The 12,825-nt window shown below is 37.3% G+C and overlaps 1 protein-coding gene across 1 annotated transcript; it reads right to left on the bottom strand.

The window, feature by feature from the left end:
- Nucleotides 1-751: 751 nt before the first annotated feature.
- Nucleotides 752-9,098, bottom strand: LOC119777580 (G-protein coupled receptor family C group 6 member A-like). Its single transcript, XM_038276512.1, has 7 exons — nucleotides 8,838-9,098; nucleotides 8,593-8,759; nucleotides 6,538-6,659; nucleotides 5,238-6,011; nucleotides 4,484-4,696; nucleotides 3,466-3,589; nucleotides 752-3,325 (listed from the first exon to the last, which is right to left on the bottom strand). The coding sequence occupies exons 1-7, from the start codon at nucleotides 9,008-9,010 to the stop codon at nucleotides 2,217-2,219; spliced, it is 2,682 nt and encodes an 893-aa protein (XP_038132440.1). The 5' UTR covers nucleotides 9,011-9,098; the 3' UTR covers nucleotides 752-2,216.
- Between the last annotated feature and the right edge of the window lie 3,727 nt (nucleotides 9,099-12,825).

A 12,825-nucleotide genomic window follows, 5' to 3' on the forward strand; every position in this document is an offset into this window, starting at 1 on the left:
CAAGCGGGTGTGGTATTTACTTATACTTGCTATATAGTCTTGTTGAAATCATTCTTGCCTAATCTGGCTTAACATGAACTTTATGGTGTAATTCATTAATATTTCTGTGCAGTTATGTGTGAATTTAGTTTCTGTCCATTAGAAGCTTTAAATATCTTTAGTCTCTAAACTTAAGTCTCATTAGTCTTATCTCAGTTATTTAGAGCCTGGACAGTTGGTTACTTGGTATTAAAAAAAACATTTTAAACTGAAATCCAATGCCAGGCACAAGTTTAATCTATCAATGTTGCTGTGTGCATAAGCAGACTGTAGAGCTGATAATGGTGTTCTTTGAGAAACCATTGACTAATGGGAGTGTAAATAGCCATGATTTTTATCAATTACATTTTTTCAAGAGCCATAGCCAAACTAAAAGTACTATTTAACCAAGGTTTTGAAAATAAGTATTTGCTTATAGTCTTTTGATGATAACATAAATTAAGTTAGCTAAAAAAACAGTCTATTGTGTCTTGAAATGTCATTGTCATTGACTCCACAAAAGTCTCTAACACTGAACATGCGTGCAGTGACAGTGGAGAGGAAAATCTCCCTTTTAACAGGAATAAATGTCCAGCAGATCCAGGCTCAGTGTGGGCGGCCTTCTGCCGAGGCCAACTGGGGTTCAAGGAGAAAAAGAAGCAGATCTGCAAGAGGATCATAGAAGTACTGATCCATAAATATGTTCAATATCACTCTGATCTCAGTCCAATAGAAAAGGTGAGCAAAAGGCACAACAATTTTATTTGTATAGCAGAGTGCATTTTAAAGACAATTCAAAGTGTTTTACATGAGTTGAAACCAAAAAAGGTGTGTGGCCTAAGAAGCTGACTTATGCTGCCTTCATCTGGGGTCGTAATTATGGCAAATACCAAAAACCGATATGTCCACTCATGTCGTAACTTCCAATGGCAAGTTGGAAACATTTTATGATACCAGAGTTGCTGAGTTTTGCTGAGCAGCAAAACTATTCTTTATGGTGAATACTGCATAGTTAAACATCCTCTCCAGTTGTGTTTGTTGCTTACACAATGCTATGACGTACATTTAAAAAAAATCGCTGTTATCATTTAATGTTATCAGATGATTGCTAGAGGTCAGTCGATACATTTGATAAATTAGGAAGTCCATTACTGTCTTGCCCAAGTAGCAGGACAGGACAGGTTTTTCTACAATCATGACAAAAGCTCTTGAATGCAATGTGATGGAACAAATCAACGTTACCATACCACAAGGCAGCATTAGCTGCAGCAGATCTGACAGTATGAATAGGCTAAATTGATAAAAGAAACAAAACTTGTAAAGGATAATTGCAGTGTTTAAAGTATATGAAACTTCGTACAGTATTTCATGCAATGTAAACAAGAAAATAAAAAGCTAAACTTCCAAACTCGTGGGAGGTATTAAGACAATTTTTACCAAATAAATATAATTTGTAATCCTCACTGATTCCAAACAGGAAATAAAAAAATAAATAAAAAGAAAAACAGAAAATTAGTTCAAAGTGTATTTTGCTGCCACCCTTTTTTATATTTTTACTTAAAAGATAATCACAATCTTTTCTTCAACAGATGTCTTTAACAGATTTCTTTCTTTAAATAATTATACATACATTAAGCCTTTGGTAAAGCTACAGCAGCTGTTTATCAGAGTAACAGTAAGATATAATCAGTAATCATTTTTGAGGTCTATAGTGTATTGTAAAGGGTTAATTATGGAAGATTATCTCTCAATGAAACATTAATGTGCCTTGTAAACTTTTCACAATTCCTTAAAAATATAACATAGCAATATATTCAAATAGATTTATTGGCCACATTGTTCATGTCATTGTGGAGAAAATTGAATGTTTTTGATACTAGATTGCTCAACACTTACATGTTAAATGCTCTCACCTACAATGCGCTGTACAAAGCGATTTTCATCATCAAAGATTCTACTTTAGTTAACAGTTGAGGAAGTCACTTTACATTCTCTTAGAAATTAAGGTGAATAAAGTATTCATTGAGATTATGTGTCATCAGTCATTGACAAGGAACATATTTTGTCCAATATTTGATCATGAAAATTTAGCAAACATGGTTATCACGTAATTCTCAAATAAATGTCCAACACAATTTGCTTTAGTTGTACAATTTTCCATATCATTTCTATGCCCAAGCTGAAAAGCTTTTATATCACTAAGGGTTATAATCTAGCAAGGATGGCTGAGAATCTTGGAGGGGATCATCGTAGGATGGTTTCATAATGGAGTTTATCGACTCTCGCCGATCTTCCACAGGATTCAATGGTTCTGGGCTTGGCAGCGACTCCAATGATAGGCCTTCATTAAAGATTCCACTGGAATCTTTTGGCCATTTTTTGTCCAGAATTGAATCTTTTCCCATGGCAAATTTCGTAACATCCGCACGAAACGACTTTGTTGTATTTTCACTCCGTCTGCATAGGATGATGTAGCATTTTGTTAAGAACAGGCAGAATAAGATGCCGTAGGCTGAGATGAGGATGACGGTCATTTCAATAGCAGAATGGTACCTGCCTGTGATATTCTTATAAACTGGACCAAAGATGATCCAGGCAATAAGATAAATCAGCATGGAAAAGGTGATGAATTTAGCTTCATTGTAACTCTCAGGCAACTTTCTCCCTTTAAAAGCAATAATAAAGCAGATGATTGCTAAAAGGCCAATGTAAGCCAACATGGCCCCGAACGCTGGAAATAACCTCTCATTACATTTCAAGACAACTGTTTTTGGAATATTATAAGCCTCCATTGGTATTGGGGGCATATAGACCAGCCAAACTGTGCAGATCACCACCTGACCTAACATGCAAAATGGAATAATGAGGTAAGGCTTGTAGAGCTTATCCAGTCTGTCTTGTATTACTGGGTCAAACTCAAAGGCCAAGATGATTTTAAATGACTTGACCAAGATGCAGGAGACGGACAAAGTAAAACTTAAACCAAACAACACCTGTCGAGTTTTGCACTGCCAGTCATTGGGTTTGCCACCAAATATTACCACACTTCCAAATGTCAGCAGAATTGAAAAGAGGAGGAGGAGGGCAATGGGGCCAACAGATGAGCGAACAACTGGTGTATTCCAGGAGGCTAGGAAAATGATGCCAACCACAAGGGTGAGCACAACTCCGAGTGCAGCAGAAGCCAGAAGCACAATATGGTATATATCTTTCCACTCTAGGAAGACAGTTTCTTTCACTTTACAGCTTTGACTACCCTCTTCTGAGTAGTGGGTGGTGTTATCACATTGCAAGCAAAGAAAAGCATCTGCAAACAAAGCAAAAAAATGTGTGTTATACATAGAACTTTGGGCTTTTAGACCAATAGTTACACAAAAAAACAGGTTTTATGATTTGTTTAGTTTTGATCTGACTTTTTAAAAAATCAAACTTCAATGTGATACAAACCTGTAACATTTGAATAGTGGTTTTCAGGGCACTTTTTACATTCAAAGCAACAAACTGGTTGGCCTTGCTGTCTGATCTTCCACTCGCCTGGATTGCATCTTGAACACACTGAGCTTACACCTTTCTAGAAGGAAGAAAGCATTTTTTAAAACAGTGTCAGATATTTCTTTTACAGCATCAACAAATTCAAAATAAACCATAATTTTTTTTTTTATTTTGGGTGGCAAAATTAAATCACCTGTTGTATGGAATTACATTATAAGTTGTAGGGAGTTTAGGCAGCTTTTAAACAGTTGCTTTATGCATTAGAAATAAAATGCATTAGACAGTGAAAGCTATTAAAGGTGGCTGGCCTGCTATATGACAGAACCAAGGGCACAATTACTTAATAATGGAGATTTGTTGTGTCAGTTTTGACATACAATACTTTCAGGTGGATATTTATTGAAATGTTGCTTATACAAAAACAGCAGTATGGTTCATATTATCCTTCACTATTTTTTTATCACAAGAAAAAAACTGTGTACAAAATAATTTACCCTTCACTTGTTTAAAATCAGGGGCAGAGTGGTGAGATTATATAAATCAAAAGAGCAAACAGTTTTGTTCCCTTCCTATTCTCATTTAAAGGCTCAATAATTACTTTAAATGAGCAAAAACATATGAAGGGATGCTTTCTCAGTTGTCAAAATGAAAAGAAATATGTATTAAAATAAGAGAATCTAATAGAGGGTGATGACATCTGTAAACATATATCATTCACAACATTATTAAATGGAAAGTATTATTTAATTTGAAATTATTTCTAGTCATTTTCATTACCATATTCATTTAACATCAAAATCATTTAAAAGATTTATAAAGAGCCATTTATTTATTTTAATACTGCAAGTTAATGTGATTAAGTGATGAAAAAGGGGAATGCACATTGCTATGCAGTGAATTTGAAATATTTCACACCAATAAAAGAGAAAAATATAAAGAGAATATAACCCATGAAAAGAAGGGAATTACTTACAGTCTGATGAAACAAACTTTCGATGTTCGGGTCAAACATCAGTTTCTCCTGTTGTATGTCATAATGGGCTACTTTGTAGTTCATATCCACAGTTCTTGGTGAGGTGTACCTCCACAGGATAATATCATACCCCGAGTCAACATCGCAGTCTTTATTGAATGAATATTTTTTGCCATCTATGGAGAACTCTGTACTTCCCAAAGCGTCTCTTAACTGAAATGATAAAGGATAAAAAGCTATGACTAAGTAGCAAGCAAGTTTCAAATTTTTCAATGAGACCTGTCCGACCTGCTCTACATAAGTTCTGGAAAATGTTTTCATATATATGGAAGCACAAATTTGTATGTTTTGTATTTATATTTTAACTGATCAAGAAAAAGTAGAGGGTTATTGAAAAGTAAAAGAAAATTAACTGTATTTTCAAGTGATTTGAAATTTGGAAAAATGCACTGTTCAATCCTGGAAGAATACCTTTTTAAAAAAAGGAAAGACGTAAAGATGTAGATATAGTAAAAACCGGTGCCACTAAAGAGTGATTCAGGAAATAGAATAGAACTGAAAGCCTCACTTATAAAATTTTCCTTTTTTTCTTTTTCCTTCCACTACTTTCATTTTTTTACATCTAATTTGACAAAATGTGAAAGAGTTTAAGAGTCATCAATATATAAAGCTCCCTATACTATTATAGTAGCATACATACAAACATTGTGCACTCATGTTGTGTCACATTATGTGTGTGTGTTTACGTGCATACCTGTCTGGGTTTCAGTTGGGATGCACAGGTCCTGTTGTTGTTGCAGAGGTTTTTAACAGCCTGAGCGATTGCATTGACTGCCAGCTCAATACTGAACACAGCATATGGATATGTCATGTGGATTAGCCGTTGTATTTGTCTAGACATATTTGAGCCACTGACATGGTCATCAGTCATACTTAAATATGCAGTCAAAAATGAATTGTTCTGGTACATATCCGGGTTTTTGTCAATATTCCTGAGAAACCTTTCAAACCTGGATGTGTTTCCAGATTTCAGGGTTATCCCAAAGACGGTTCCAACATCTCTCAAACTCCATCTTGTTGTATTTAGACAGCTAACTGACTGGGACCAGTTATCACTGGCTATCCAGATTTTCTTTTTACCTCTTTGATGCCTGAGAACATTGTTGAAAATATACATCATGTGGTCGGGTTTTGCGAATGACACGATGACTGAGACATTTTTGTTTTCAACAATGCTTTTGACTGTTTCACCGATGCTTTCTTTGAGGTCTTTGTCCACAAGAAACTCTGGTAAAAAATGAATGTATGCAAAGCAGATGTCATGACTGGCTGCGTGATGTTGGAGACGTTCGACTGCGTAGCGACCATATTCGCTGTCGGTTGCTACAATTCCAACCCAGTTCCAGTTGTGTTCCATCAGAATTTCAATGATGGCATGAGCTTGGTGATCGTCCTGTGGTACGGTCCTCAGAAAACTTGGGAAGCGAGTTTTATCACTTAAGAAACCAGATGTCGAACCGTAGCTTATCTGTGCAAACAAATCAAAAACCTGTTTTACTATGACAATAAGGACAACAAAAAAACAGTGCCTTCGCCTGCTTTTGTTTTAAAATTTGCAAGAAAATCAAGCAATTTATATTTCCATCAGTGCCTGCAAGTTGCTTCAGACGACTAAACCACTGATGGACTTTCAGAAAGACATTCTATTGCAGCAACGCTCTTAATTTTACACTAGAGAAAAACTGAATTCAAACCTCAACAAAATTTCTATTTTTGTATTTTCTGTCCACTTGATATTTTCCCCTAATATTGGACAACATCACAATTTTTCCAGATTAATGTAAAAAGGGTTTGTCTTATTTTTAAGAAACATTGATTCCCTAAACTCTCCCATGGATGCTCTTTTGCCAAGAAAACTAAGTATTAAGTCAGAAAATTCACTGATGTAGAGTATAGTCAGCAAGATTAAACTCAACTTTTGTTTTTTTCCCAAAGATATGCTTCCTTACAGTATTTTCCAGAATAATTGAGGGAATTGACAGTTTTTAGCATACCTGGGGGATTTCCTCCAAGTTCAGTTGCCGTGTGACTGCTATAGAAATCTCTGAGTAGTAATCACCTATGACGGCCTTCACTGGTGGGCTTAACTGTTGTTTCTTATCTGTGTTTGAACTTTCTGTGGGGGAAAAACATGAAAAGAAGGTCAGTCTCTGTCTCAAACAGCATACTGGAATATTTTTTGACTCTAGAATTTATTGGGAAAATAAACTAGGTTCTCCACAGTAGTAATGTGCTCACTTCTCCGGTCTGCAACAATAAAGAAAGAGCTGACTCAAAAAAGGAAGCTCCTGATTTTCTGGTCTGTCCACATTTCAAACCCAAGCTTTATGTGGTCATGAGATATGGATCATAAGAGAGAAGATAGAAGCTGCTGATATCCTCTATGAGATGTCTGAACAGGATGCCACCTCATGGGCACCTCCCTTTTCATGTTTTCAGGGCACATGCCACTAGGAGGCCATGCCAGGGAAAACTTAGATCTTTCTGATAAGACCGAATTTCCCTTCTGAAATAGGAACTCCATTAGATCCCAGATCTTACTGCTCGAGAAGGTGAGGATATACACTATATTGCCAAAAGTATTTGCTCACCCATCCAAATTATTGGAATCAGGTGTTCCAATCACTTCCATGGCCACAGGTGTATAAATTCAAGCACCTAGGCATGCAGACTGTTTTTACAAACATTTGTGAAAGAATGGGTCGCTCTCAGGAGCTCAGTGAATTCCAGCGTGGAACTGTGATAGGATGCCACCTGTGCAACAAATCCAGTCGTGAAATTTCCTCGCTCCTAAATATTCCACAGTCAACTGTCAGCTGTATTATAAGAAAATGGAAGTGTTTGGGAACGACAGCAACTCAGCCACGAAGTGGTAGGCCACGTAAACTGACGGAGCGGGGTCAGCGGATGCTGACGCGCATAGTGCGAAGAGGTCGCCAACTTTCTGCAGAGTCAATCACTACAGACCTCCAAACTTAATGTGGCCTTCAGATTAGCTCAAGAACAGTGCGCAGAGAGCTTCATGGAATGGGTTTCCATGGTCGAGCAGCTGCATCCAAGCCATACATCACCAAGTGCAATGCAAAGCGTCGGATGCGGTGGTGTAAAGCACGCCGCCACTGGACTCTAGAGCAGTGGAGACGCGTTCTCTGGAGTGACGAATCGCGCTTCTCCATCTGGCAATCTGATGGACGGGTCTGGGTTTGGCGGTTGCCAGGAGAACGGTACTTGTCTGACTGCATTGTGCCAAGTGTAAAGTTTGGTGGAGGGGGGATTATGGTGTGGGGTTGTTTTTCAGGAGCTGGGCTTGGCCCCTTAGTTCCAGTGAAAGGAACTCTGAATGCTTCAGCATACCAAGACATTTTGGACAATTCCATGCTCCCAACTTTGTGGGAACAGTTTGGAGCTGGCCCCTTCCTCTTCCAACATGACTGTGCACCAGTGCACAAAGCAAGGTCCATAAAGACATGGATGACAGAGTCTGGTGTGGATGAACTTGACTGGCCTGCACAGAGTCCTGACCTCAACCCGATAGAACACCTTTGGGATGAATTAGAGCGGAGACTGAGAGCCAGGCCTTCTCGTCCAACATCAGTGTGCAACCTCACAAATGCGCTTCTGGAAGAATGGTCAAAAATTCCCATAAACACACTCCTAAACCTTGTGGACAGCCTTCCCAGAAGAGTTGAAGCTGTTCTAGCTGCAAAGGGTGGACCGATGTCATATTGAACCCTATGGATTAGGAACGGGATGTCACTTAAGCTCATATGTGAGTCAAGGCAGGTGAGCAAATACTTTTGGCAATATAGTGTATATGGGTTTTCTTCATGGGCCTATCACTTCTTTGATAAGTGGAGGAAAGTCGGTATATGCAACATAAATAGCAGTTACATCTTTGGTATACAATCAAAATCATCAACCGGAGACATTATGTCATGTGCTTTGTAGTGCATAATTAAGCTAATTTGTAAATGACTGCAAATAATCAGTAATTAAAATGACTGTTTTTGTAATTTAAGTATGTTCAGTCTGGTGTCAAGAGAACTCACTGTTAAGCTGCATGAAGTGGAGAGAGTTTTTTAAAGCTGTGGTGACATCAGCGCAGGAGTCCAATATGTGATATCCCAGTTTGATATCCCCTAACTCCTTCTTCTGGTTTATCTGCTCTATTGCATGCACCATCATCAGAGACTGAGCCAGCCGGCCGACACTGAACCTGATGAAAAAATGCATTTACAGTGTTTACAAATCTGTAATGATACAGCAGTATTGTTTAAGAGAAGTAAAGAATTACCTGTTACATTGTCCCATAGCATTTACGCTTTCATGAATTGGGAATAATCCACCAATAATGATGTCCGCTGAGCCTGACTTCGCCTCTTGTATGGATTCACTGCAGGAAAACTGAAGTAAAAGAACAGCAAAAGATAAATAAAAGCAAAAACAAAGCTCCATCTTCTTCTGCATTTAGTATTCCTGTCTTCCTTAAAATGTCTCTTCAGCAAAGCAATGAGGTCTAACTCTCATGCCCCTCCGCTTAAGAGTGAAGCCTCAAACATCCTGATCTTGAAGACAACCTGAAACCTATATTTAGCTTTTATGTCATCACACATTGTTATCCATGTCTCTGGAATGCTATAGAAATGCTGGTTCTCTTCCGTATTTCATAGAGATGTTTGGTTCTCTTCCTTGTTTTCATAAAACACTTCCTTGTTTTATTAAATACTTTTCCTTTTTTAGTATGTTCCCTGCCCCCTTTCTATCTTACACAAGCACCTTTTCAATTTTATTTAATCTCCCAAACATAATGCTATTGAGCATGTTAGGCTTAATCAGAGCTGGATTCTTTGATCATGACTTTTTTTAGACTAATTTAGGGATATTGCTTGCATCATTTTTCTGATTTTTAATAAGAGATGATTAGTTGAGTGTTAAGTATAAAAGGTGGTTTAATTTAGTAAAATGTACCTTACAAAGTCTCTCAAAAGACAACGTTGGTGTTGACAGGTTTTGATGTAAAATGTTAATATGCTCCGATATATAAAATGTATCCTTAATTGTATATAAATGCAGGACAATTAATCAAGAAAGTCAATCTGTAATGGGAAAAAGTCTGATTAAAAATGAAAAAAATGAGCTGATTAAATAAATGTTTGACACTTAGTTAGAGTCTATCAGCTCAGTAAAAGTTCACAAAATCTGCCAGATAGTGCTAGCTTATCTGCAGCCCTGCCCTGCAGACATCTCAGATATACTGGCAAGATCACTATAATAGCGTCCTTTTCCTCTAATGAAAACGTTCTTTTGTGGATTTGCATGTCCACATATACTGTAAATCTCTCTTTTGTTTTAAAGTACACTCATGAAGGGCTGGTTCACAACTGGCAAAATTTATTAGGACTGTTCACAATTCCACCCACAAAATGGGAAAGAAAACATCCAAGAACAGGTGAGATTTATTCTAGATTGATCAGGTTGCATATACTCTGCATAGGGTGTTTTCAAAAGATATAGGATCTATTCAAACTTATGTTAAAGGATAAATAAATAAATAAATAAATACATAAATAAATAAATAAATAAATAAATAAATAAATAAATAAATAAATAAATAAATAAATAAATGCTAGGTTTTGGTCAGGATCACCACATTCTAGTATTTTTGTCATTTGGGGTTTGACATACGTTTTGTTGGTTTATTTTTTGCCAGGTCTTTTCTTTTTTGTGTATTGTTTTTTCTATTACTTAATTACTTGAATCTTCTTTCATGGTAGGTTTCTGCTCATTTTTTTTTCCCCTGTTTGCTCCAATTTCTCCTCTGGTAATAATAGGTACCATATGCCATGCTTCTTGTTTTTTGGGGGGTTTTTCTTGCCTACACTATCTCTTTTGAAACCTTTCATTTTACTATCTTTATTCTTATAAGTCATTTTATTTCATTAAATATTTGAAAAACTCATCCTGTGTCCTGACAGCGGTCTGCGTTCTTGTCGAGAAACGCAAAGGCGGACAGAATTTTCACCACCTAAAATATTTGATCCTTCATCTGAAATGTGTAAATGTGTTTATTACTGTAGTACTAAAAAAGTGCTCTTAAAAAATGTTTATATACATGAGCATGTGTCATCTCTTGCTGCAAATATTAAGATTAGTGTACCCTCCTCCCTGCTGCGTGATGTCAGCCATTCTGGCTCAGATTCCCCATATTCAGCCATTTCAGGGTATGCAGATGTCAGAAAAAGCTCATTTAGCAAGTGGAGCATGTCTGGGGTCATGGCCATGTTTTCAGGGAGAGTCAGAACTGATGATTTTAAAATGGTGTGCAGATGGTGATAGTGGCTTGATTGCAGTATAGGGGAATTCAGAGTCCTACCCACTCTTGTTGTCCAGATACCTTACGTGCAGCTGCCTGCATCTCTCTCTCAGCTTATTCTTTCTACTACAGCCTCAAGTGATGAAATAGCATGAAACTGCTGTTTTATAAATATACCTCATTCAAATCTGCTTTAAGCTATTTTAAAAGATTCCTGGGTGTTTCTTTTCAGCTTCTGAGCAAACATTCATAACCCTTTTCTAGCTCAAACACATCTAACTACAAACACATATTCACATGCCGATAATGGTCCCTGAAAAATTATTTACACTTTGTTAGCTTCTAGACATTTAAGAGATAAAAATAAACCAAAATAGCGTGTTATTATGGAGTAGAAGGATGGACAGTTTCCCAAGTAAAATTCTGCATTGCTGCATGAAGGTTCCGGGCTTTCTTCATCCAGTCCAAAAACATGACTGTTAGGTCCATTGACATCTCTAAATTGTCTTTTGGGGTGAGTGTGTGTGTGTGTGTGTGTGCATGGTTGTTTGTCTTTGTGTTTCTGTGGGTAACCCTGTGACAGACTGGGGACCTGTCCAGGGTTTATCCTGCCTCTTGCCCATGGACTTAAAGAAACAAAATGCAGGAAACAGGCAAAATGAAACTCCAGCAAAAGAAAACCTGTGAAGGTTTCCACTTTTGATCTTTAGGTTCAGCTCCAAATAACCACCTCAAAATGTATATACACTAGGGTTGTCACGATACTAAACTTTTCAACTCGATACCGATTCTAAGTAAAATATTCGGTACTCGATACCCTTTTCGATACCACAAGAATAAAAACAAAGACTCTAAAATTCAACAGAAATATTTTCATTACTAAAAAAATACAAGAAATAAATAAAAAAACAATAAGAATAATATTTTGAGGATGCATGCTGTGCACAATATTAAGCAAGCTTGATAAAAAACTTACAAAATTAAAATTAAGTGTTCCTTCCTTGGCTATGTTTTGCACACATAACAATGACACTAGCCAAACCAGTTAAACAAAAATAATTCTGAGCAGCTGCACCTGTTACAAAAAAAGTCTGAAACTGAAAAATGCACAGAATTATTCAATCACACAGTGTTCAGAAAATGCATTTTCCACTATTCTGCACTTTAGATGGCTGTATCGATACTTTTGAAAATTAGTATTGTATCCGGATACAACGTTTCAGTATCGATACTTTTTTGAGTATCGATACTTTTGAAAACCCTAATATACACACACCAATGGCGTAACGACACAATAATAGGCCCGTAAGCAACATTATCTGGCTGGGCCCCATATAAAGTACAACAAAGTCAGTCCCCAAAGTCAGTCCTTGAGGGCCGCTGTCCTGCAGATCTCAGAGGTTTGTCTGCTTTAGCACAGCTGATTCTGATGATTGCATTTTAGCAAAAGTCTGTTAATCACCTTTCAGTGTAAAACAGCCGTGCTAGAGTGGCGAAACCTCTAAAACCTGCAGGACAGCGGCCCTCGAGGACCGACTTTGGGGATGCCTATCCTGGTCCCCAATTGCATAGGGGACCTATCAGGAGTTAGTGACAGGGCACCTTACAGGTCAGGGAGCCCTAAAAGGGCTTAACTGATATTTACGCCATTGACACACACACACACACACACACACACACACACACACACACACACACACACACACACACACACACACACACACACACACAGACACACAAATAACAGCAAAAAAAACAAAAAAACTTAAGATGATGCAACACAAGACTTTCCAATTCAGATGCAGATTCTGTATTTTGCTAAAGTAACTACTGCCCTCATCTGAACATTCAGTGTTATCACACATTGGGCAACATCTCTATCTATCTATCTATCTATCTATCTATCTATCTATCTATCTATCTATCTATCTATCTATCTATCTATCTATCTATAAGAAATGCCTGTGGT

Source organism: Cyprinodon tularosa, unplaced genomic scaffold (genome assembly GCF_016077235.1).
Source record: "Cyprinodon tularosa strain WSP-4 unplaced genomic scaffold, ASM1607723v1 ctg125, whole genome shotgun sequence".
Lineage (NCBI taxonomy): Eukaryota > Metazoa > Chordata > Actinopteri > Cyprinodontiformes > Cyprinodontidae > Cyprinodon > Cyprinodon tularosa.

Coding starts and splice junctions, on each gene's coding strand:
- LOC119777580 (XM_038276512.1), bottom strand. CDS start 9,010: ATGCAGAAGAAGATGGAGCTTTGTTTTTGCTTTTATTTATCTTTTGCT. Junction 6,660..8,592: donor CCACTTCATGCAGCTTAACA/GTGAGTTCTCTT, acceptor TTTCCCCCACAG/AAAGTTCAAACACAGATAAG. Junction 3,590..4,483: donor AAAGTTTGTTTCATCAGACT/GTAAGTAATTCC, acceptor TCTTCCTTCTAG/AAAGGTGTAAGCTCAGTGTG.